Below are 27,111 nucleotides of genomic sequence, written 5' to 3' on the forward strand. Positions count from 1 at the left end.
ATCGAACCCGGGTCCCCCGCACACCAGGCCGACGCTCTACCGCTGAGCCAACCGGCCAGGGCCTACCTTAAAAGTTTTTATAACAATGTTACATCTGTACAAGAAATTATAGTTAAGATTAAACATATTAAGTGAAGATATAGAAGATACTAAAAACTACCAAGTCAAATTTCTAGAGATGAAAATGACAATGTCTGAGATAAATATAGAGTAGATGGGATTAACAGCAGAAACTAGACATTGTAGAAGAAAGATTACTGAATGTGAATACATAGAGATAGAAACTATCTAAAATGAAACCCCCAAAAGAAGCTATAAAACATGAATAGAGTACCAATAAGCTGTTGGATTACTTCAGGAGTCCAAGAGTAATGGGAGGCTCTGAAAGAGGATGGGGGGGAATACAGAAAAAAAATTTAAGACTTAATGGCCGAAAAATTTATAAGTTTGGTGAAAATGCTAAACCCAGAGATCTTCAACACTTAACCAATCCTAAGCACAAATGCACAAAGAAAACGACAAGACACATTCTAATCAAATTGCTTGCATTTAGTGATAAAACAAAAATCTTAAAAGCAGCCAGGAAAAAATACTACATTACCTGTATAGGGATGAAGATAAAGATGACCATAATTTTTTTTGAAAACAGAGCAATTGAGAAAACCATAGGGCAAATTTTTTTCTTTCTTTACTGAAAGAGAAAAACAATCAGCATAGAATTATTTACTCACTAAATATGTCTTCAAGAATGAGAGTGAAGTGAAAAGCTGAAAGAATTCTTTACAATCTGACCTGTGTTACAGAAAATGTTTAAGGAAGTATAATGTTTAAGCAGAAAGAAAAGGTACTAGATGGAAATCTGAATCTACAGTGATAAATGAAGTATACCAGATATGGTCATTATATGGGTAAAGACTTTTCTTAATATTTTAATCTTGGCGTTGGCCAGTTTGCTCAGTGGATAGAACATTGGCCTGGTATGCAGACGGTTCAATCCCAGGTCAGAACGCACATGAAAAGAGACCATCTACTTCTCTCCCCCTCCCTCTCTCCTTTCTCTCTCTCTTCGCCTCCCACAGCCAGTGGCTCAGTTGGTTCGAGCGACAACCTCAGGTGCTGAGGATGGCTCAGTTGATTCAAACATTGGCCCCAGACGGGGGTTGCAGGGTAGATCCCAGTTGGGGCTCATGCGGGAGTCTATCTCCCCTCCTCTCATTTAAAAAAAAAACTAATATTTAAATTTCTTTAAAAGATAATTGACTGTTTAAAGTGAAAATAATAACACTATCTTATGGAGGATATAACATGTAAAATTAAATTCTATGACTAATATAAAGGCTGGGAGGGGGTAAATTGATCTACACTGTTGTTAAGTTCTTAGACTATACATGAAGTGGTCAATGTCACTTGATGATAGACTGTGATAAATTAAAGATGTATATTGTAAACCCTAAATCACCCACTAAAATAATACAACAAAGAAACTCAATAATTGTATTAAATAATGTTGTCTTGGATTTCAGTAACTATGTTGGTGCTTGAAGAACCAGATAATAAATAGGTTAATAAAACCTGGTTACAAACTATGACCTTACAACCAGAGCTTCTATAGTAGATAATAAATAATTGTATTATAATAGGATACATTAGGGCAGTGGTCCCCAACCTTTTTTGGGCCACAGACCGGTTTAATGTCAGAAAATATTTTCACGGACCAGCCTTTAGGGTGGGACGGATAAATGTATCATGTGACCGAGACAAGCGTCAAGAGTGAGTCTTAGATGGATGTAACAGAGGGAATCTGGTCATTTTTTTAAAAAATAAAACATCGTTCAGACTTAAATATAAATAAAGTGGAAATAATGTAAGTTATTTATTCTTTCTCTGCGGACCGGTACCAAATGGCTCACAGACCAGTATCGGTCCGCGGCCCGGGGGTTGGCGACCACTGCATTAGGGAAATAAATTTTTGCCTACTTGCCATGAAATTTGTCTCAGTGGTAAATTAACTAGTAGAGCAAGCAAAAGTTAGAGGGTAAATAAAATAATGACTTGTGAAAGGATTGGGACCAACAGTGGAATGTTTATATTTCAATAGGAAAGTTGAAATAAAATTAATCTTGAAGTCCTTTACAGCCTTTTCTCTGTAGAGTGACACCTGCCATTTCCACAAGAGTCAATGTGAAAAGATCTTGGACTTTTTACAAGAGAATCTGTAGCCTTGGGAAAGAAATGGGAGAAGCTGTAGAAGAAAATCAGTGACCCCTTTTCCCTATTGCCTGAACTTTAAAATTCACTTTATTATTTTATCTAAATTCTACCATAAAATGTTTTATTTGGGTTGATTCAATGCAGGTATCTGAGAGAGGTTTTTATTTTTTAAATTTATTAATCTAAGTGTGTATACATTTATGCATAACATTTATAAAACCTCTACTTTGTGCCAGACCCTGTGGTAGCTGACAGAGATACATTCATTAGTAATTTAGGGAGCTCACAGTTTTGTAGGGTAGCAGGCATCTAAACAAATATGATACAGTATGGTTATGTGCAGCAATCCAAGCAATGTTCAAAATACAGAGGTTCAATAAAGAAAAGAATTGTTCACTCTGATTGAAAAAGAGCATCGGGGAAGGCTCCGGAGATCATGATACAGTAATCCCTGGGCTGGAGATGAATGTCTTCTAAAAGGTTTTGGGTGGCTGAAGACATGGGGCAAGATCTTGTAGGCAGGAGGATTAGGTGTGTAGTGAATATAGAAGTGCCTGAAACAACTTGATATCTAGGGTGCTACAGTGTTTTTGGAGAATAAATAACTGGTGAGAAGGGAAAAAGTATGGCAATTAAAAAGTCTAGAGTCAGATCATAAAGGGCCTTGAAGGGTATAACTGAGTTGAGACTTGACTTTATTGGCAATACCAAACCATTGCATTTTTGGTAGTAAAGAAACAGTTCACAGAAAGAAAAGTTTTTAGCCTTAATAAAGTTTTGTATTACAGTTTTCTAGGGTGAAAAGTAAAATCTGTATGTAGTTTGAAAAGGTTATAATAAAGAAAAACACCCCAGAATATTGTAGTATCTTGCTGCCGTGGAACTCCTAATATAATTTCTCTATTTTTAACTTGAATTACTGGTCATGGTATTAGTTAAGTGGGGGTGTCAAGTACTAAAAAGCAATGGTAGAGAATAGACTGTATCTGTTTGCTTTGCATATGGCAATAGTATTCCTGATACTTTTGTTTCAGAAGTATATATGTATGTGTATACTGAGTCATAGACAAAAAATGTATTTCTTACTGAGTCATAATCAAAAAAGTTTGAAAACACAGACTCAGTAAACTTTGTTTTATCTTTCAGCTTTTGTTACCTTATTGAATGGGGAACAAGCCCAGAACGCAATTCAGATGTTTCATCAATATTCTTTTCGCGGAAAAGACTTAATTGTCCAGCTCCAGCCAACAGATGCTTTGCTGTGTATTACTAACTTGCCCACTTCTTTTACATTAGAAGAGTTTGAAGAACTTGTCCGGGCTTATGGAAATATCGAGAGATGTTTTCTAGTCTACAGTGAAGTTACTGGTCATTCCAAAGGCTATGGATTTGTGGAATACATGAAAAAGGACTTTGCTGCAAAAGCTAGATTGGAGCTATTGGGCAAACAGTTGGGAGCATCAGCTCTCTTTGCACAATGGATGGATGTTAATCTATTGGCTGCAGATCTCATTCATTCTAAGTGCCTTTGTGTAGATAAACTCCCTACTGACTACAAGGATTCAGAAGAGCTGTTGCAATTATTTTCCAGTATACATAAACCTGTGTTTTGCCAGGTATGTGTTAAGGTATCATTAGAAATATTTTAAAATATCTGCATATGTATCCATTCTACATGCACTAAAAAATTTATTATATGTACCTATGAATATCACAATGGATAATCTAATTCTACATTAGTCTATAATGAAAACTTTAATGTCATGGTAGATTTTAAATCAGCTCCTTTTGTTGATGGGCCAAACTATATTGTTATATAGTTAAGTCTGTCTTAGCAAATCCATTACTCATTCACCTTTTATCCATTGATTACCCCATTCATCTATTGATTGTATCATTCACTCATTCATTGATCCATTTGTCCATCCGAATTTTATTTATCACATTTTTTGTGCTAGATACTATATTGCTAAATGTCAGAAATATAGATAATAGAAAGATACTCTCTCAGTACTTCACAATGTTGTAGAAGAGACTGACAAATAATCTAATAATTGTAAATCCTGTATGAAAAATGATATAATGGAAGATAGAAGAGTATAATGAAGTTTAAAGAGAATATATAGTTTTGTCTTAATGATGTCATGGTAAGTGAGACATTTAGAAAGAATCATGAAAGCTAACACTTAAAAATATTCAAGTTCTTTATCATAGTAAAATTAAATATATTCAACTAAATGGACAAAAATGCATACTATATAAAACTTCTTCCCTTACAGATGTAAGATAGCAACTGATGAACTTTCTTCCCTTCTTTTCTTACTCCTCCTTTCTTTAATTATACATTTGTCGAGTCTCTACAATTGTAGTAGGGTTTGGAATCAGATATGTAATTGTATATGTACATAAATACATATATATGTACATATATATATGATTAATGCTACTATGTTTTGTTGTGACAGAGACAGAAGGAGAAACATAAGGACAGACAGACAGGAAGAGAGAGATAGGAAGCATCAATTCTTCGTTGCAGCACCTTAGTTGTTCATTGATTGTTTTCTCATATGTGCCTTCAGCCCGGGGCTACAGCAGCATGAGTGACCCCTTGCTCAAGCCAGCAACCTTGGGGTTTTGAACCTGGGTTCTCTGTGTCCCAGTTCAACACTCTACCCACTGCGCCTGGTCAGGTGCTACCATGTTTTCTTAAATTTTCACATCTCCAGTTCCAATATAATAAGAATCAAAGAAACCATCCAAGAACTTTATAAAATTCTGTGACAATTTTTTTTATCAAATATCTAACCAGTTATTGAAAGTTGATTACCTTATTGATTTACTATTCCTTCTTCTTCTTCTTCTTCTTCTTCTTCTTCTTCTTCTTCTTCTTCTTTCTTCTTTCTTCTTTCTTCTTTCTTCTTTCTTCTTTCTTCTTTCTTCTTCTTCTTTTTTTTTTTGCAAGAGTGAGAGAGAGAGAAATAGAGGGAGGGATGGAGGGAGAGAGATGAGAAGCATCACCTTGTAGTTGTGGCACTTTGGTTGTTCACTGATTGCTTCTCTATGTGCCTTGACTGGGGGGAATAGAGAAACTAATGACCCCTTGCTCAAGCCAGCGACCTTGTGCTTCAAGCCAGTGATCATGGAATCATTTCCATGAACCCATGCTCAAGCCAGTTACGCCATGCTCAAGCTGGTGAGCTTGCACTCAAGCTGGATGAGCCCACGCTCAAGCCAGCAACCTTGGGTTTCGAACCTGGGATCTCAGTGTCCCAGGTTGACACTCTATCCAGTGCACAACCACCTGGCCAGCCTTGATTTGCTATTCTTTATACAAAAAAATTGTCTAGTAATATGATATAGTCATACATGATTCTTTGAGGCCTTTGAAAATAAATGAGAGGGGAAAACCATTTATTACAAGTTGTATATGAATTACGAATCCCATAGTTGAGGGAACCTGAGAGGTTATCTAGTCTAGCTTGCCATCTGGTAGAAAAATGTTCGTTACACTATTTGTGCATGATCATTTAGATTCTGTTAAAATATTTCAAAAACTGAAAAATTAACTAGATCACAAGTCAGACTATTTATATATTTGAATGGTTTTCATATTGAACTGAAATAATCTTCTCTAAAACTAACTATGCTATGAACTTAGATGGTTTTTGTCTTTGGAAAGACTTAAAACGGCATTATAATTTATATAGGCATGAGGCTATCATAATGAACCAGGAATAATAAAAATAAAGTTTTTGAAGTTTTCAAAAGATTAATGAAAACAATTTTGTGATGCCTTTATCAGTGGATCTGTTAAATTCAGGCTCCTTTGCTCGGCAGGTTGACACAGACTATATTAAAGACACAATCTCTAATTAAAAGAGACCAAAGAGACTAATGGGTTTATGAATCTCATTTTAAGATTCGGCTTGGATTCTAAGGGCACTGGGTTGTAGGAGAAATATATGGACGCGGTAGATATTTTCCCTTTCTCCCATGCGATTGGAAAAAAGTTTTATGAGGAAAAAGACATATGAGGACAGTTTTTAAAGGAAGAAGAATATGAGGGAAAATTGAAATTTGGTCTACTATACAAGAAAGTAGAAGTTAAGCTTCAAAAAAGAAAAGAAAAGAAACTAGAAATTATTTTATTGTAATATTAACTTATGAGGGGCCAAATACAAATAGAAGTGTTCACGTCTTCTCAAAGACGCACCCAGCTGAATTTTATCTCATTAACCACTTTCTAGTGTGCGTTTAAGATGATTCACACAAGTTCAAAACTTAGAAACTTTTTAGTGTCTTATTTTGCTCTTATTTTTGCTCTTTGTACCAATCTTTACAGAACCAGGACTTCAGTATCTTCCTTTACACTCTTACAGGTGGGTGACTGGAAATAAGTCTAGTTCTTCATTTTAGGAGTTTATTTAGGGCACATTCAGAAATAAATACTGTATATTGCATATGGTATTTTAATAAATCTGGGGCATAGTACTCCCAAATAAGGTTTGCTTTGGTATACTGAACCAAAGATCTGGGATCTGCCTAAAATATTGGAATGAAAGTTGAGTATGGTTCCTCCTTTCTTCTCTTGATAGTACAGACTTTAATTTTATAAAGATATGTGGTCAAATAATTGTTTCAGTATGTATTATTGTTCATGTACCTGATGAATTTATTTTAAAAAAAGTTTTCATTATTGTGTTATCATATTTTCCTATAAATTTTAGTTATGTCTATTTCTTAATATATAGGGAATATTTTCATTTGGGCTTTGACTTTTAAAATAAAATGGAAAGTCAAAGAATTCAAAAAATATGACAAAATAATGTTTATGATCTTGTCTTCCAGAAGAACTAGGAAACTAGTAAATTATTTTGTAAAAAGAACATATTATGTTCACCAGTATCATGCATTTGTTCTTGATTTGAAAATTATATGCTGTAAATTAGTGGTTTCAACCTTTTTACACTTGGGGACCAGTGGAAATAGGGGAGTTATTTCAGGGACTGATAAGGCAGAAATCACCCTGAGCATATGTGAATTCAGCTGAGATCATTGGGTCTATAAGCTTCATACAACCTCAGGGTGGTTAATCCTTTTACAGACATGCACAAAATTTCTGGTGGACCAGTCTGTCGGCCAGTGGTTGAAAAACACCACTATATATAACTATACTTAACTAAATATCAGAATTCTTTTTTAATAAACTGTATCACATCAGCTTGCACAGGATGAAGGTGGCTACATTGGTGGCTTTGCCGTGGTCGAATACACCACTGCCGAGCACGCTGAGGAGGTTCTGCAGGCAGCTGACGGTATGGCCGTCCAGGGCAGCCGAGTCCACGTTTCCTTCTGCGCCCCAGGAGCCCCGGGGCGGAGCACGCTAGCAGCACTGATAGCAGCTCAACATGTGGTGAGTTTCTTGTCCTTTATTATATACAAACTCTGAAACTGTTAATATCTATCCAAACTTATTACCGTTGATTGAACCTTCATTTTCTTGCCACTACATAGAGACATTCTTCTTTTTAAAAATTTGGTGAATGGCATCTCTGTCAAATCAAGCCCAGAGTGATTACAGAAGAAGAAATTGTGTTTCCTCAAGTGTATTCATCTTATTTTTTTCATCAAATCAAATATTTTGAGTTCCTGTCCTGCTCTAAATTTTTAGTATAATATGCCTCTTTTTTTTCGAATTGTTCTACGTATCCATAGTACAAGTAGGGGAAGATGTGTGCTTTATTTTTTGCTCACATGGGACATTGTACCTAATTCTCTATTGTAACTGGCTCCTTATTGCTCTGTACTTCACCAGTCTGGGAGCTTCAGGCAGATAGACTCTTCCTTCTTTACAGTTTTTACTCCTAGCACTTAGCATAGTAAATATTTGTTCATTGAATGAAGGAAGGAATACACTTTTGAAGGGACCAGGGAGGACTTCATGACAAAGGTAATATTTCATTGTGACATTCAAGTATGAGTTTGAAACGTGTTGTTGGGGGATGGACAATAGGATTGCCAGATAAATACAGCCTTTGCATGAGACATATATTAAAATTAATTGTTGGCCTTGGGCAGGTGGCTCAGTGGATAGACTGTTGTCCTGGCACACCAAAGTTGTGGGTTTGAGCTCCGGTCAGGGCACATACAAGAAGCAACCAATGAGTGTACAACTAAATGGACCAACTGAGTGGAGCAATGAGTTGATTCTCTCTCTCTCTCTCTCTCTCTCGCACACTTCCTCCCTCCTCCCCTTCTCTCCCCTTCACCCCCTTTCTCTCTCTCTCTCTCTCAAATCAGTGGAAACAGATTTTTAAAATTTGTTCATTGTTTATCTAAAACCCAGATTTAACTAGGCATTCTTTATTTTTCTTTGTTAAATCTGGTACTCCTAAGGAGGGAGAGAGAGTGGTCAAATTCTGTGTGGAACAAAACCTTTGAAGCAGTAGTGTGAGTTGAATTTGCCTGCTTGAAGAGCGGTGTATGGTCCTAGGTGGACTAAGTGTATAAAAGGATATATGGAGAAATGGTTGGTTGATGCCAAATCAGGGAGCACTGTTGAGCACTCAAAGAATTGAGATTGAGATTGGCTGGATAGCTGTCTAGCTTGTTTACAGTGTCCTCCTGAAGTGCAGAGGTTGCCAGTTCCATCTGGTCAGGGCACATACGGAAACAGATCCTCCTGTTTCTCTCTCTTTACCTCTCTTTCTTTCTCTGTATCTCTTTTTTTTTTTCTTTTTCTTCCTCTCCCCACTCCCTTCCTCTCTCTCTAAAATCAATAAATTTTAAAAAATTTAAAAAAAAAAGAATTTGGATTAAATTTAATGAGCAGTGGGGAATTTATAAAGTACCTAAACAAGGTAGTTACAGGATCAGAGTTAAGCTGTCAACAGATTAGTCTGAAAGTGGTTTGTAGATGAGTTGGTGAGATGAGATTAGGGCAGGGGTCCCCAAACTACGGCCCGCGGGCCACATGCGGCCCCCTGAGGCCATTTATCCAGCCCCCACCGCACTTCCAGAAGGGGCACCTCTTTCATTGGTGGTCAGTGAGAGGAGCATAGTTCCCATTGAAATACTGGTCAGTTTGTTGATTTAAATTTACTTGTTCTTTATTTTAAATATTGTATTTGTTCCTGTTTTGTTTTTTTACTTTAAAATAAGATATGTACAGTGTGCATAGGGATTTGTTCATAGTTTTTTTTTAATAGTCCGGCTCTCCAACGGTCTGAGGGACAGTGAACTGGCCCCCTGTGTAAAAAGTTTGGGGACCCCTGGATTAGGGGAAGGAAGAACAGACAGGCGATTGTTGTTCGTCTCCTTCTCTTCCCCCCTCCTCTTATTCTTTGAGCTCAACTCTGGTCCCAGATCCCTTCTCTCTTTTTTCATAGTTTGTCTTTTCCTCTATTAGGTTTCTCTGTTATTTTCATATTCTTCCTTGCATAATTCACCTCTCTAGCCACCTTTTCACTATCAGTTTTATTGCCTTTGGTTAAATTGTCTCTTTGTTAAATTATATTTGCTGAGTTTACAATTCTGAATCCATCCAGACACCTAATTCTGTAGCCAGGGTACTGTGTCCTCTTGGAGAAACACAATTAGGTGTCTTGATTCCATTACACATGTATGACATACATTATAGCTGGTCCCACAGCAAAACGAGCTCGTCTCTCATCAGCTGCCCCTTTCCATTTTCTACAGCAACTGTCGCAGACCTTCACTCTAGTCCTGACTTTGTCCATTCTATCAGGTGATTGTGGCTCCAACTTTATAGAAACATAAAAGTCATCTCCTGGATTCATTCATTCAACTTTTCTCATGCTTCCCTTAGCAAATGTGCCCCCACTTTTTTTTTTTTTTTTGCTTTTTTTCCCCCTTAGTGGCATTTATTCTAGATACTTATTGAATACTTACTACCTTTGAGGTATTATTAGATTCAAATTTCTTTTTCTGCAGCACTTTGAAAATATTTGTTTGTGCCTTCTTGAATCCAATGCTGATGCTCTGAGAGAAGAGATGATACTCATTTGCTTCTTGTTCCTTTGGAGATAGGTTCTTTCCCATTGAAAGCATTTAGCATTTTGTTTCGATTTAGATGTTCTTAAATTTCACACCAAAAATAATGTAACTAGCTATGTGTTATCCTTATACATTGTATTTGGAACACTATAAACCCTTTCATTTGGTGGTCTTTAAAAAATTTTTTAATGGAAAATTCTCAGCCATTATATCTTCAAAGATTTCCTCCTTTGTTTCTTCCTCCAGGGATTCCTATTTTTTATAGATTGGCACTTCTAGCCTCTCCTTGCCTTGTTTTTTCTCTTTTATTTTGTTTGCATTTTCCCTTTATCCTTTGCTGATGTCTTCTGGGAGATTTCTTTGAACTGATCTTTCGGATCACTGTCCTGTTTTGCAGTCATGTATTCTATTTAACCTATTAACCTCTTACAGCACAGGATAGAGGCTAAGAATAATGCTTAATGAGTTTCTTTGTTTTCCTCATCTACATAATAGGGTTATAATACCAACTTTGTAGGGTTCTTTTGGAGACGTGAATGATATAATTCATGCAGTAGCTTAGAGTAATACCAAGTATATGATAAGGCAGAGCTGCTATTTTTTTTTACATTAATGTTTTTAATATCCAGTATTTCTAATTGGTTGATCTTTGCAATTACTTATCTTGCTTCATGTTATCAATAAAAATTTGTTATCTTTTTAAGGGTTTGGAGAGGGATTTCATAAGTCATTGTCAGTTCTCCATTTTTTCGTGGCTAGCAGTTTATAGTTTATCTTTTATAACATGATACTAATATTCTCATCTATCAGGCTGGCTTTTAAAACCTAAAACAATTTTATATTTTTAGGAAGCTACCCAGTTATATATATGTAAGGCCAGTTCATCTTTTTCTCATATAAGAAGATTAAGTAATGAAATAAAGATCTTTATTATAAGAAAATTTTGATACGTAAGGCAGCCCTGATTATTACACTCTTTTGTGGTATCAAAGTATTCACATTGTGTCAACAAGTTATCTCACTGTTAATAAATTCAGATCTCCTTGGCATCTTTCTACTTGTATTGTACAAAGAGATTTATCTTATTAAATTTTATTAAATTGTTAGTCTCTTAAAGCCAATTTGTATTTAACTGAGGCATTCTGTGAGGGTTTTAGTATATGCTGTATAGTAAAATGTAACATAATTGGGAACTGTGGTCAAATGTATACAACGAATGTGTGATACAAAACAAATTGTGTTTATCATAAAATAGATCTTATCAGATGAATGAGAATTTCTGGAAGAAAACCTTTAAAATTTCATTTTTTGTACTTATCCTGTTCTCATGTTTCCTGTTTCCATATTAATTGAAGATGCACAGTAATCAAAAGGGCTTACTTCCAGAGCCAAATCCTGCACAAATTATGAAGAGTTTAAACAATCCTGCCATGTTACAAGTTCTTCTACAACCCCAATTCTGTGCGCGAGCTGTTAAACCAGGTAAGCGCCACGTGCATTGAGTAAATATAGAATGAATTTAATTGTGCTATTACATGAAAAAAACACATTTTTGCAATAACATGATGGACTCGGAGAGCATTATGTTAAGTAAAATAAGCTAGTCAGAGAAAGACAAATACCATATGATTTCATTCATATGTAAAATCTAATGAACAAAATGAACTAACAAGCAAAATTTAATTCATACATAGAGAACAAGTTGACAGTCATTGGAGGTGGGGGGGTTTGTGGGGGGAGATGGAGCACAAAAAGAGGGGGAAAAAACCTCATGGACATGGATAACAGTGTGGTGATGGCCAGGGGAAGGGGGGGAGGTGGAGGATGGTATGGGGTAATAAATGGTATGGATGAACAATTAATTGGCTTAGGGCCAGGAAGTGAACACACAATAAGGTGTACAGAGATATGTTGTAGAATTGACACCTGCAACCTATATAATTATGTTTACTAGTGTCACCCCAATAAAATTCAATTAAAAAAAAGAGAAAACATTTAGATTAGTCCAAAAATATTAATTTTCTAGGACTTTTCAATGGAGTTGAATTAATGACCTGAGGTTATATTTATTTTGGCTCTTTTTGGTGGATACAATCTGCTTATGTGTCCCTAATTTTTTTGTTTTTTAGCATTAACAAATGCTAAATACTAAACCTTCAGCTTAGTGCCCAGTTGACATAAATTTATAAACCAGATAACAATGAACCCAGATAATTCATTGTTATGAATTATATCAACAAGGGAGATGATACTCTTCTATGTAATATTTGTAGCCGAATTACTTTATTGGAAAGTGCTAAAGGTCTGTTTCTCTTTGCTCTTATATTTTGTTGTTAAATTGTCTCATTTTATAGAAAATGACAAAAACATTATTTTCTAAGCATTACAGAAATCTTAAGTCATTATGGTATACATTAAATATCTACCTATTTAGTATTCTTTCTCTGATAAGAGCTTACTTACCTTCTGAAATGAACAACTGTACATACACAAAATGTATATTTAGCATTATAAGGAAATGAATTCCTATATTCAGCACTAAGTTTTGGAGTAAAAATATTTAGAGTAAATATGTTTATTCAGTTTCGGCCCTAACTGCATCAACTAGTAGACTGCAGTTTATTTCTAGCACTAACTACCCAGAGTTAGCCTAGACCCCATAAGTTAAGGGCTTAGTCCCGAACACATCTGCCTCAACTTCACACACCAGCCACAAATTCAGAGGTCCCCTGGCAACCCACCCTTCTGACCAACTATATAGTTATCAAATTTGGGGGTTCCAGTGATCTGCTTAGCTTTGATAAATTGCTAGAACAACTCACAGAATTTAGGAAAGCACTGTATTTATGATTACAGTGCTATTATAAAGAATGCAACTCAGGAACAGTCAACTAAATGCCCACGGCCAAGTCTGGGAGGGTCTTGAACACAGGGCTTTTATGGAATCGGCACATTACTCCCAGCACATCAGTCTGTTTCCCAACCAGGGATCTCTACTGAACTGAATTTGATGTCCAGAGTTTTTATTGGGGTTTCATTTTATAGGCATGATATTTGGTCATATTATTGAATTCAATCTTCAGTCCCCCTCCTCTCTCTGGAGGTCAGGAGGTACGACTGATATCACTTCATATAAAGTCTCAGCCCTCTAATCACATGGTTGGTCTTTCTGCTGTGACCAGCCCCCATCCTGAGGCTGTTTAGAGGCCCACCTGGAGTCACTCATTAGCATAACAAAGATACTCTTGTCATTGGGAAAATTCCAAAGATTAAAGAGTTTTCCTTCCAGGAACCAGGCACAAGGACCAGTTAATTCTTCCTTATGCAGCAGTATTCATGTTAAGTACTTCATAGTCTCATCAATTATTTGTGTGTAAGCAGCAGCTCTGGAGGTTTTTCTAAGTCTATTATGCAATCAGATATCTCTTCTACAGTTTTTTGTGTTTTTTTTGTATTTTTCTGAAGCTGGAAACAGGGAGGCAGACAGACTCCCACATGCGCCCGACCGGGATCCACCCAGCACGCCCACCAGGGGGCGATGCTCTGCCCATCAGGAGCATCGCTCTGTTGTGACCAGAGCCATTCTAGCACCTGAGGCAGAGGCCATGGAGCCATCCCCAGTGCCCGGCCATCTTTGCTCCAATGGAGCCTTGGCTGCTGGAGGGGAAGAGAGAGACAGAGAGGAAGGAGAGGGGGAGGGGTGGAGAAGCAGATGGGCGCTTCTCCTGTGTGCCCTGGCCGGGAATCGAACCCGGGACTCCTGCACGCCAGACTGACGCTCTACCACTGAGCCAACCAGCCAGGGCCTCTTCTACAGTTTTAATGGTATAGAGATATCCTTGTTATGTCTTGGCTAATTGATGCATAAGACACTCATTATTTCCCAAGGCATTCTATCCCCTGGTTTGACACAGTTAATTACTAGGTTTTGTCTTTATATTAGATGGTAATTCCTATAAACTATAGCCACTTATTCTTGTTTTCGCTCTGAAGAAACACAGAATAAATCTATTCCTTCTTCTGTAAGAAAAGCTATAAGGCCAGGAGCCGCCATCATGGCCATTCACATGCAGGTTCCCATTGGATTCGGGCAGACGGTAAAGAAATGGTGGGGTCAGAGGATGGTGGGCCATTCTGTTTATTGCTGTCTCATCAAGACAGGCAAGCCACAAGAGAAGACAAGGGAAAAGCAGAAAACCAGCTTTTCCCATGAAGGGTAAGGGATCAGGGAGGCTCTTGCAATGGTGATAGCAGGAACTGAGAGAGAGCAAGCTCCCGGTCTGCCCCACTTTATAGTGTAGAAACCAAAACCTTTAATCCAATATACAAACAAGGAGTCTCTGATACAAAGTCACTTATCTGAGGCATAATGGGATTCTTCATGAGAGTGCACCACCCCACATCAAAAAGGGTGGGAAAGGCTTAGTCCCCAAACCAAGCCCCAGGCTACAAGGATCCTGCCTGCCCACAGCCCGCCCCCAACACACATTAATTATATAATCATGCCCATCCCAAGCAAGAAGGGCAACCAATACCATCACCTGGGCGACAGGCTTCCACGTGGGCAGCACCATCTTTAACAAAGTGAGCATAATATATTTTACCTGCCCAACAAAAGCCTTCTAATATTTGATGAAAATTAACATGAAATCTTAATCATCTTTGGGTCTTTCCTGTCTTCTGTTCTCCAGACCCATGGTCTCCTTTTATTTATTTTTTGACTGTGCAAACTTATCAGTGAAATAAATTTTGAGCAGAGCCCCAGTATAAACAGTATGTCTATCACTTATGTGTCAATTATATAAATACACCCTTGCCAACCCATGCAGGAAGAAATCTTAAAGCTTAATAATTTTATTTTTTTAAGATGAAAGTAAATGGAAGTAAGTTCTAATATTTTCTTTTTATGTCTCTTCTACCTCTTTGGAGACTACAATTCTATTATATATTTGGCTTTCCATAACATGTCAGGATATGCTTTCTAGATCCCCTCCACAGTTGTCCTCTTGCAGAAAAAACCCAGGTTTTCTGGGTTGTCCTGCAATATGGTGTACACAGATAAGGACGTATACTGCAGATGAGATCTGATAGTGCAAAGTGTAGTAGGATTGCCTTCCTGTGATCATTGTATTTCTATTAATGCATTCCAAGATTGCATTAGTGTTTAAAGAAGTATATCACACTCTTGAGTCTTTTAGAAAGTATTGTCTATACCTTTGGACTGTGGACTGTCTGTAGTAACTCCTCTCCAATATTATTTTTGTCTTTTTATCTAAGAATATATATTCTCTTTTATCTTCTCAGACGTATATATATATATGAGATTGATTATGGCTTCTTTATTTTAGTGCTGCTTTCACAATTTTAAGTAAGAGAGTTTTAATATCACACTGATGGGAAAATTATTTCATCAAGGATGGCTTTTTCTTTGTGTGGAGTGGCAAGGAAAGAGGATTAAATCTACCTCTCTTGAACACATGCCAGACTTCTGGAGAATGTACGAAAAGTTTCTTGGTATTGAGGAAAGACAAAGTGTCTTATGTCAATGTAAGAAACGTTTAAACCTGTAGAGAATTTTTATGAATTTATTTGTGTTAAAGTGACAGCAACTGCCAGGAAGCAAAAATCTTAACTGGTTGAGAAAATGCTCCAGAAAGTGATGGTTCTGCACCTTATTTTATACATTACAATCAAAGGACCTGTTACTGTGGTGGGAAGGGGATAGTTAACAGTTAATTACCATAATAACAATGAAGGTTTTTCTGGTCTCTGCTCTGGTGCAGTGAGGGGTTCTGGAAAAAATTAAAAGGAAATTACTCAATATTCCAAAGGCATGTTATGGCAGATTCCAAAAGACAGTAGGCTCAGTTAAGGTAAAGATTGACTTGACTTTTGTCAGGAAAGAGACATGTCTAGAACATGACTACCCACCATGACTTGCTTTTAGTTAGAACGTTTTAGTTTCAAATCATCCTGGGTAGTTTTGGTCTCTAAGTTTGTAAGGCCTGCCATGTAAGCCTCTTTTAAGCTTGACAGATTTAGTGTGTGGGCCCTTTTTTGTCCACATTTGTTTTTACTTTACTATGTCCTTGTACGGCCAGTAGTCACGGCTGTCGTAGCCATTCACATGCAGGTTCCCATTAGATTTGGGCAGACAGTAAAGAAACAATGGAGCCAAAAAATGGTGGACTATTCTTTTATTAAAGTCTCGTACCAGCTGATGAGCAAACACAGGGAAAACACTTCCCTTTCATTCATTCAGAACTCACAAAGCCCTGATATATTATCCAGTTCCACAACCAGGAGAATCTTCTCCCTTTCCTCCTAGAATCAAAAGCCTCACCAGTCTTAGCAGAGCTCACAAAGCCCCTCAGCTCTGGTTCCCCATCTGCACACCTTCTCACTCTCTCTGCACAAACTCTGCTAAAACATGGCTTCCTCCCTTCTCTTTTCAATAATTTCTGGTGCAAAAACCTCTCCTCCAGCAAACATTAGCAAAACACTGGTCCTTCCCAAGCAGGAAGGTAATTTGCAATTTCACAGATCACATACCTGGCGCTGCCTAGTGCCATTTTTTAACACTAACACTGAGCAAACTCAAAAAATACAAATTGACCCTGGCTGGTTGGCTCAGTGGTAGAGCGTCGGCCTGGTGTGCGGAAGTCCCGGGCGGAAGTTCCATTCCCGGCCAGGGCACACAAGAGAAGCGCCCATCTGCTTCTCCACCCCTCCCCCTCTCCTTCCTCTCTGTCTCTCTCTTCCCCTCCTGCAGCCCAGGCTCCAAAAAGATGGCCCGGGGCGCTGGGGATGGCTCCTTGACCTTTGCCCAGGCGCTAGAGTGGCTCTGGTCGACGCCCCGGATGGGCAGAGCATCGCCCCCTGGTGAGCGTGCAGGGTGGATCCCGGTCAGGTGCATGCCGGAGTCTGTCTGACTGCCTCCCCGTTTCCAGCTTCAGAAAAATACAAAAAAAAAAAAAATACAAATTTTACAAACTCATTTGCCCAACAGTCCTTTATTATATCTTGAGTCCATCCCTTACTATGCCCTTGAACTCCTCACAGTGGCCTCTGAGCAAACTAAGAAAAAGAGAATAAAAATTCTTTATAGTTATGTTTTTATTATATGTAATATACATAAAATATATTTATACTTATGCCCTTGCCCTACCTCTCAGTATTTCTTTTTTCAAATAACTGACACATATTCACTTGTTTATTTTTCTCTCTCCCACTAGAGCAGAAACTCCATAATTTATCTTTTGTTCATTGTTAGCACACCAGAACAGAACTGTTATTTATAATGAAAGTCATTTAAATATTTGTTTAATGATTAAACCTCTCTTTTTATGTTTCTGTTCACAACTTATACACTCCTTGTTACTCACATATGGTCTAGTCTATAAATTCCTAAGTGTTCCTCTTGTCTACCTTCTTATCTAATTTAATCTATACACTACCATCACATTGAGTTTCCTCCCAGACCCATACTGATTGTTACTCTGACCATACCAATTTTTTTCTCTTCAATCCAGACCTTTTAACTACCTTAAGAAAAATACAATAATATTCTGGACTGTGTGTGTGTGTATGTGTGTGTATACACACATAGGGTTGGGGGGCAAAAGTAAGTTTATAGTTGTGGGTACACAAAACACCGTTTATTCTTGTATTTTTATTTATTATTACATTAATTTCCATATAAACAACTGTAAACCAACTTTTACCCCATCCTGTAGTTTAAATAGTATGCAATTACTTACAGTCTAAATTATATTTTAACACTTTCATTGAGTTATATCTAGTGCACATTAATCTGCACATATTTAAAGTGTACAATTGATGTTTTGACATGTATACACCCATAAAAATGTCATCACAATCAAAATAATGAACATACTTATTCTCACAATTTTCCTTTTACTCTGTAATCTACTCCTTTTTCAGCCCCAGGAAACTACTAATTTGTTCTCTGTTGCTAGAGAGTAGTTTGTATCTTATAGAAATTTATATAAATGAAATCCTGCAGTATGTACTGTTTGGCTTCTTTCAATCTGCCTATTATTTTGAGATTCATCCATACTGCTCCATGTATTTATAGTTTTTTTCCCCCTTTTTAATTCTGAGTAGTATTTCATGCCACAGTTTGCATATTAATTGACTTGTTGATGAACATTTATGTTATTTTCAGGTTTAGCTCATTACAAATAAAATTGCTATGAACATTTGTGTACTAGTCTTTATATAGGCCCGTGATGGCGAACTTTTTATAAAAACGCCCACTTTTGCAGTGCTGGTCCCTCCTGCCCACTAGTGGGCGTTCCAGCTTTCATGGTGGGTGGTAGCAGAGCACCAAACAGTGCGGAGATTGGCCCACCATGAAAGCTGGAATGTCCACTAGTGGACAGGAAGGACCAGGTTGACCAGCACTGCAAAAGTGGGCAGTTTTTATAAAAAGGTTCGCCATCACGGATATAGGCTTATATTTTTATTTTGCTTTGATAAATATCAAGTTGTGGAATAGCTAGGACATATGGTAGATGTGTGCTTAAGTGATAAGAAACTCTCCCAACTGTTTTCTAATGTGGTTGAACCACTTTACATTCTCATCATCAGTGTCCCTGGCTCCAGTGTGCTAAGTATCTTCACCAATATGTGATATGTTGGTCCTTTAATTTTAGCCCTACTTTTGGGTGTATAGTGCTATTTCATTGCAGTTTTAATTTGAATGTCCCTTTTGACTAATGATTTTGAACATCTTTTAATGTGCCAATTTGCCAACTTTACATATTCTTTGTTAATATGTCTTTTTAAATATTTTACCCATAATTAAAATTGAATCATCATCTTAAGTTGAAAGTGTTCTTTATTCTAGATCCAAGTTCTCTGTTGGATACATGAGATTGTAAATATTTTCTTCCACTCCGTAGAATGTCCTTTTATTTTCTTAATATCTTTTGAAGAGCAAATTTTATTATTTAGATATCCTCCAATGGTTTCTTCAGAAAGTTTTATAATTTTACCTCTTTAGATCTGTAATCTATTTTTAACTTTTGTGTATGTGTGAGGTAAAAGTTCTGGTTAATGTTTTTTTCAGCTGTTCCAGCATCATTTGTTTAAAAAGATTACCCTTTTCCACCAAATCTCTTGACACCATTTTCAAAAATCAATTGATTATATATGTATATCTTTACCTCTGGACTCTGTATTCTATTTCATTGATTTAAATGTCTGTCTTTATAACAATAATACATTGTCACAATAACGGTAGCTTTTTAAAATTTTTAAAAATTTTTATTTAGAAAATTAAATTTAACAGTGACATTGATCAATAAGAGTAGTACATGAGTTTCAGGCAAACATTTCTATTCCATTTGAACTGTTGATTATGTTGTATACCCAAAGTCAGGTCATTTTTCGTCACTGTATATTTGTACCTGTTTACACCCTTCCCCCTCCCACCTCCCCCACATCCCCCTTCTTCTGGTAACCACTTCACTTTTATCTATGTCCATGAGTCTCTGTTTTATATCCCACCTATGTGTAAAATCATACAGTTTTTAACTTTCTCTGATTTACTTATTTCACTCAGTATAATGTTCTCAAAGTCCATCCACATTGTCATAAGTGGCACTATGTCATCATTTCTTATGGCTGAGTAGTATTCCATTGTATGATATATATGTACTACATCTTCTTTATTATCCAACCCTCTATTGAGATACTTTGGTTGTTTCCATGTCTTGGCCACTGTGAATAATACTGTGATGAACATGGGGGTGCATGTGTCTTTAGTACCAATGTTTTTGAATTTTGGGAGTAAATACCCAGTAGAGGGATTGCTGGGTCATATGGTAATTCTATTCTTAATTTTTTTGGAGAACCACCATACTTTCTTCCATAATGGTTGTACTAACTTGCATTCTCACCAGCAGTGAATGAGGGTTCCTTTTTCTTCACAGCCTCTACAACACTTGTTATTAACAGTCTTGTTGATAATAGCCATTCTAACAGGTGTGAGGTGGTGTCTCATTGTAGTTTTGATTTGTAATTCTTGAATAGCTAGTGAAGATGAGCATCCTTTCATGCATCTGTTGGGCATTTGTATGTTCTCTTGGGAGAAGTGTCTGCTCAGGTCCTCTCCCATTTCTTAACTGGCTTGTTTGTTGCCGAGCTTTGTGAGTTCTTTATATATTTAGGATATTAACCCTTTATTGGAGCTGTTGTTTGCAAATATCATCTCCCATTTAGTTGGCTGCCTATTTGTTTTGTTGTCAGTTTCTTTTGCTGTGCAGAAGCTTTTTAGTTTGATCTTGTCCCATTCATTTATTTTTGTCTTTACTTGTCTTTGGGTCAAATCATAAATTATTCTCCATGGCCAAGGTCCATGAGTTTAGTGCCTGTGTTTTTGTCTATGTAATTTATTGTTTCAGATCTTATATTTAGGTCTTGAATTAATTTTTGTGTAGACTGACAAACTATAGTCAAGTTTCATTCTTTTGCATGTGGCCTTCCAATTTTCCCAGCACCATTTATTGAAGAGGTGTTTTTTTCTCCATTGTGTGTTTTTGGCTCCTTTGTCAAAGATGATTTGTCTGTATATATGTGGTTTTATTCCTGGGCTTTTGATTCTATATTGTTGATCTGTATGTCTGTTTTTCTGCCAATACCATGCTGTTTTGATTATTGTGGCTCTGTAGTATAATTTAAAGTCAGGTAGTGTGATACCTCTGGCTACATTCTTTTTCCTCAGGATTGCTTTGGCTATTTGGGGTTGTTTATTATTCCATTCAAACCTGATAATTTTTTTTGTTCTATTTCTTTAAAAAATGACATTGGGGTTTTGATGGGGATTACATTAAATTTGTATATTGCTTTGGGTAATATGGCCACTTTAACTATGTTGATTTCTTCTAATTCATGAACATGGAATATTTTTCAGTTTTTTTCAATAATGTTTTATAGTTTTCAGTATAAACTGTAGCTTTGAAATAAGCCCTGAAATCAGTTAAAGTCCTCCAACTTTCTTCTTCCTTTTTCAGTTTGTGTTGCATGTAAATTTTAGAATCAACCTTTCTATTTCTATGAAAAATATTTCCTGGGAATATGATTGATATTGAGTTGAAGCTACATACTAATCTGGGCAGAATTGACAATTTTGAAGGCATGTCATAAATATGGTGTATAACTATATTTATTCAGCTCTTTCATTTATCTCAGAAAAAGTTTGTTTTCAGGGTACAAATCTTACACATATTTTGTCAGGTTTATCCATAGTTTTTTATATTTTTGATACTATTTTATGTAAGATTGCTTTATAAACTTCGATTTCCAATTGCTTGTTGCTAGCATGTGCAAGTACAGCTAATTTGGTATATTCAACTTGTATCTTGTGACCTTGCTTATTATTTCTAGTATGTTTTTGTCCTTAGGATTTTCTCTCTAGATAATCATGTCATCTCCAAATTAACACAATTATACTTATTCCTTTTCAATATGGACACTTTATTTTTCTTCTTGCTTTAATGCAACAGGTAGAAATGTCAGCATAATTTGTGCATTAAACTGGTGAGAGTGGACATTCTTTCCTTGTTCCTTGTCTTACAAAGAAAGCATTCATTTTTTTTGGTATCATGTAAGCTATAGTTTTTCTCACAGAGTTTCTTTTCCAAGAAACTCTCCCTTCCATTTCTCTATTGCTGAGAAATTATATCATGATAATTGCTGTGATTATTTATTGCTTTCTCTGCTTATTGAAATGATCATGTCTGGGTTTTTTTGGGTGTTTTTTGTTTTGTTTTAGTTTGTTAACATGATGAATTACATTGATTGATATTTGAATATTAAAGCAACCTTTCATCCTTTCATACCTAGAGTAAATCTCACTTGGTCGTGTTATGTTATCATCCTTTGTGTATATTGTTGGTTGATAGTGCTATTGTAAGTCTTTTGTATTCTTACTAAATTTCTGTGGACTTATTTTGTTAATTATTGTGAGGAAAGGATGGAGCATAGTGGGATACCTAGGCAATAGTTAAGGGTCAGAGCAGCAAGACATGAGACTGTGGACATTTTCAGTGTTTTGATTCTAGTTGTTTTAAACTAGAAAATCTTGTATTCACTAAAAGCTGTGAAATATATTTTAATGTTTTATAAAAAAAATAAAGTGACTATCTGAAAAAAGAGAGGAAGTAGTTTTGAAATTTCTAACCATAATTGTGGTATTGTCTACTTTTCCTTTCAGTTCTAAATTTTTTTTAATATATTTTGAACCTTTATTATTTGGTGCAGAGACATTTAAGCTTATTGCATACACTTTTTTTCCTTTTTTTCTTCTCTTCCAAGTGAGAGAGGGGAGATAGAGAGATAGACTCCCGCATGCGTCTCTACCGTGATCCCCCTTGCAACCCCCTTATGGAGCTAATAATCTGCCTATCTGGCACCATTCTCACAACTGAGCTATTTTTAGCACTTTAGATGGAGGCTCCACACCATCCTTAGCGCCCAGGGCCGGTGCGCTTGAACCACTCTAGCCATGGCTGCGGGAGGGGGAGAGTGAGAGAGAGTGAGAGAGGAGGGAGATATAGAGGGGTGAGAAGCAGATGGTTGCTTCTCCTGTGTGCTCTGACTGGAAATCAAACCCAGGACATCCACACACTGGGCTGACGTTCTACTACTGAGCCAGCTGGCCAGGGCTTTATTGCATACTCTTGATGAATTGACTACTTTATCATTATGAAATGATCATTTTTATTCCTTTCCTAATAAAGTGTCGTTCTTTATAAGCAATTCATATTAATGATCTAATCTTCCTACCACCTACAGTGAAACTGGCTCATTCTAAAGAAAGCACTTTCTAATGGTCAGTTTTACAATGATATAATGGACTACCTCAGCAAGTAATAAAACCTTAAAACAGTTTTTTTTTCCCCCAGAGACAGAGAGTCAGAGAGAGGGATAGATAGGGACAGACAGACAGGAACGGAGAGAGATGAGAAGCATCAATTTAATTAGTTTTTCGTTGCGACACCTTAGTTGTTCATTGATTGCTTTCTCATATGTGCCTTGACTGTGGGGCTACAGCAGACCAAGTGACCCCTTGCTCGAGCCAGCGACCTTGGATCCAAGCTGGTGAGCTTTTTTGCTCAAATCAGATGAGCCCGCACTCAAGCTGGCAACCTCGGGGTCTCGAACCTGGGTCCATGGCATCCCAGTTCGATGACCTATCCACTGCGCCACTGCTGGTCAGGCTTAAAGCAGTTTTTAAGGCATGGAATGAACTGTAGGAATATTACATACAAATTTCAAATATTTTTGATATTGAATTATATGCTTTTTGAAGTGCTTTTCTATATCTGACCTACATTGGATCTAATTATTGTATTGCTATAGAATTGTGTACATTATGACTATTTCCAGTTATTTCATAATAATATGAAATTGCTTCACATATTTTCTGATGGCTCTTTTTGTCTATATGTTGTCTACTCTGAAAAACATCTCCTGATGTGTACTCTGGTATTTGTACTCTTACACAAACTTGATAAAGAGTATGGTTACTATTTATTCCTTTTATCAACTATGTACAATACTATTGGTTCTTTTGTTTTTATTCAATACATTTTATGTTCATATATTCTCTTTGCAACTGGATCGTTAGATTTTTAAGGACAGGATTGTATTAAGTAAGTCCTTGCCTCACTCCCCCCACTTCCTGCCAAAATACCCCCCAAACTTAACAGAAACACTGAGTAAATAACATGGGTTCAACTAGTAGTATAATTATTAAAAGATGGAATTAGTTTTGTTGCACTAAGCAGTAGAGAACAGAAAGGCTAGGTTTTGTGTTTTACCGTTAATTATGACAGAAGGTGTGAGAATTTTAAATCAGATTCTAGGTTTGTATCACACAGAAAGAATCCTGTCACTTTTTGTGCAATGACAAGGTCAGTATGTAAATGAACTTTCAATTAATTTGTTGAATTAAATAATTCATTTATCCTTTTGAAGTTTATTTTTAAATTACATATGTATCATAAAGTTAAATTTTTACTTTTATTTTCTTAAAGCAATTCTTGGAACAGCTCACAGCTTGCCACATCTGATGAATCCATCCATCTCCACTGCATTTCTACATTTGAATAAAGCACATCAGGTATATAAATAGAATTGAGTATTGATACATCAAAAATTTGGAGTGAATATTTTGTTCTTAACAAGGTAATTTCTCAGGAAGTTAAATGAGTATTTTTTTAAATCCTTAGTCATAATAATAGCTATGTAAAAACATAACTTAATGAGTACAGCAGCTCGAATTAAGCTACTTAAAACATCATAGTTACTTGTATTTATTGATTCCTATGTGTAGTGCATTAAGAAGGGAAGAGGTATATTTTTCTATAAATCAGCATAGTCATATGTTAACAATAAGAGTATGTTTTGAGAAATGCATAATCAGGTAATTTCATCATGTGAGAAGTCATAGAGTGCATTTACACAAACATAGATGGTGTAGCCTACTATATATGTCAGTATATAGTATAACCTTTTGCTCCTAGGCTACAAACCTATACTGCATGTAATATACTGAATACTGTAGGCAGTTGTAACACAATGGTAAGTGCTTGTATATCTAAATATAGAAAAGGTACAGCAAAAATACAATATAAAAGATTTTAAAAAATGTACAACTGTGTAGGGCACTTGCAGGATTGGAAGTTGCTTTAGGTGAATCAGCAATCGAGTGGTGAGTGAATGTGAAGGCGTAGGACATTACTGTACCCTGGTGTAGTATTTATAAACGCTACACTTAGGCTACATTAAATTTATCAAGCAATATTTTTCTTTCTTCAGTAATAAACCTTAGCTTACTGTAGCTTTTTTACTTTAAAAACTTCTGAATTTTTTAACTTTTCAACTCTTGTAATAATATCATATTTAGCTTAAAACACATATTGTACATTTATACAAAAATATTTCCTTTCTTTATAGTCTTCTTACTCTACAAGCTTTTTTCTACTTGAAAAATTTGTTCTTTTTACTTTTTAAACTTTCTTGTTAAAAACTAAGATACAACTACACATTAGCATTAGGATCATCAGTGTCGTGGTCTGTCACCTCCACATCTTACCCACTGGAAGGTCTGCAGAGGCAATAGCACACATGGAGCCTCTGCTTCCTCCCACTGTCATGCATTTGTCCCTCACTGACCAAAACGTTGTCATGTGATGCATGACCAAGGTTCAAAACCAGTCCTCTTACGTGGTCTTAATTCAAAACATTTACAGAAAGAAAATAATAAATGAACAATAATTTATTCTTAAAATTTAATTGACATTTTATATATTTATGAGAAAAATTTGTTTTACCTTTTTCAGATTTTTTTAATGTGTTTGTATATATAAATATAATATTGGAGATGAACATTAATTTTAGGTAGTGTTAAAGTTGTCTCTATGTGGAAGCCTAATTACACATCAAACCTAATACATAATAGATGATTGTAAATTGGGTGAATGAGTGTGTGGTCCTAAACCTAGCTTTTAAAGGGAAAGGCCTATCCTTTAGTTTTTATTCTTAGACTCTAACATCAGACCTTCTATATTACAGGGCCTTTATTCATTTATTTACTCAACATATTTTATTGAGAATCTAACATGTGCTATACATTCTGCTAATTGAGGCTGCAGCATTGAACACACAATTCATTGTCCCTGTTCTTACAGAATTTCAAAAAATACAGAAAACATTAAATAATTATATTAAGGTGTGAACAGTGATATAAAAAGGGGTTTTCAGAGTATTGACAACATCCTCTTTAATTTAGAATAAAGATCAAATGTTTCATTTTGCCTTTAAGGCCTGTCCAATCGGGGGCTCCCCTGGGCCTCCTGTGCTCACTGGGCACCACTGTCTCAGTGGCCTGCTTTTGGTCCTCAAAGGATGTTTGTTCCCGTCTCCATAGGTCTTTGCTCCTGCTGTTCCTTCTGCTTTGAATGCTCCCCACTTCAACAACACCTAATTCCCCCAGCTTTTGCCTAGTTATTTCTCCGCAGCCTTCAGATCTCTGCACAATAGTTAGTTCCTCAAAAAAAACCCACCTCTTTTGACTTCGATCTCAATCAATTCCCCTGCTCTTTGTGCCCTGAGCTCCTTGATTTTTCCCTTCATGAACTTGTTACTATTTGAATGCCTTCGTTCTTTAGGGGGCTCTAAGGTCCTTGCGGGCAGATCATATTATTGTATTTCTCACTGTGTAGCACAGTGCCTGGCATATAGAGAGTGCTTGATAGATCTTTGTAGAATGATTAAAATGAATAAGTAAATGATTGAGTGATACTGACATTAAAGCCAGAAAGGGGTAAGAGGAAGGGAGGAAGGATGAAAGAAAAGGAAAGCATGCGGGATTCACTCATGACTACACGGTCACATCTTGTATGTTATTACACGAATTAATTAGTGTTGCCTGAAGTTGAAAAAGGAGATAACAGAGAAGCTGCTGCTTTGGCTCAGATCAACTAGCGAACTGAACTATATGAATTGGGCTGTACAACAAGTAGCTTTTACAAATTAAACTAACTGAATGTTTTATCGTTTCTCACAGAGCTCAATTATGGGTAATGCTTCTAATTTATTCCTTCAGAATCTTTCCCAAGTACCACTGGCACAGCAACAATTAATGAAGTTTGATAATATTCATATGAATAATGTAAGTATAGAATTGGTGTTTTTTTTTTTTTTTTTTTCTTTTTTTTTTTTTTTTTTTTTTTTCTGAAGCTGGAAACAGGGAGAGACAGTCAGACAGACTCCCGCATGCGCCCGACCGGGATCCACCCGGCACGCCCACCAGGGGCGAGGCTCTGCCCACCAGGGGGCGATGCTCTGCCC

At 36.4% G+C, this 27,111-nt stretch overlaps 1 protein-coding gene across 6 annotated transcripts in view; it reads left to right on the top strand.

Annotated features, from left to right (window-relative positions):
* RAVER2 (ribonucleoprotein, PTB binding 2) overlaps window positions 1-27,111 on the top strand; it is a 157,870-nt gene that overhangs the window by 77,506 nt on the left and 53,253 nt on the right. For 5 of the 6 annotated variants that reach the window (XM_066376485.1, XM_066376482.1, XM_066376484.1 and 2 more), the window contains exons 3-7: window positions 3,358-3,827; window positions 7,433-7,624; window positions 11,583-11,709; window positions 24,294-24,379; window positions 26,828-26,932. In XM_066376485.1, coding sequence (XP_066232582.1) covers window positions 3,358-3,827; window positions 7,433-7,624; window positions 11,583-11,709; window positions 24,294-24,379; window positions 26,828-26,932 — 980 coding nt within the window. The remainder of the gene's footprint in view (window positions 1-3,357; window positions 3,828-7,432; window positions 7,625-11,582; window positions 11,710-24,293; window positions 24,380-26,827; window positions 26,933-27,111) is intronic. The other variant, XM_066376481.1, reaches the window with a different exon arrangement.

The sequence above is a fragment of the Saccopteryx leptura genome, chromosome 3 (genome assembly GCF_036850995.1).
Source record: "Saccopteryx leptura isolate mSacLep1 chromosome 3, mSacLep1_pri_phased_curated, whole genome shotgun sequence".
NCBI classification, from domain to species: Eukaryota; Metazoa; Chordata; class Mammalia; order Chiroptera; family Emballonuridae; genus Saccopteryx; species Saccopteryx leptura.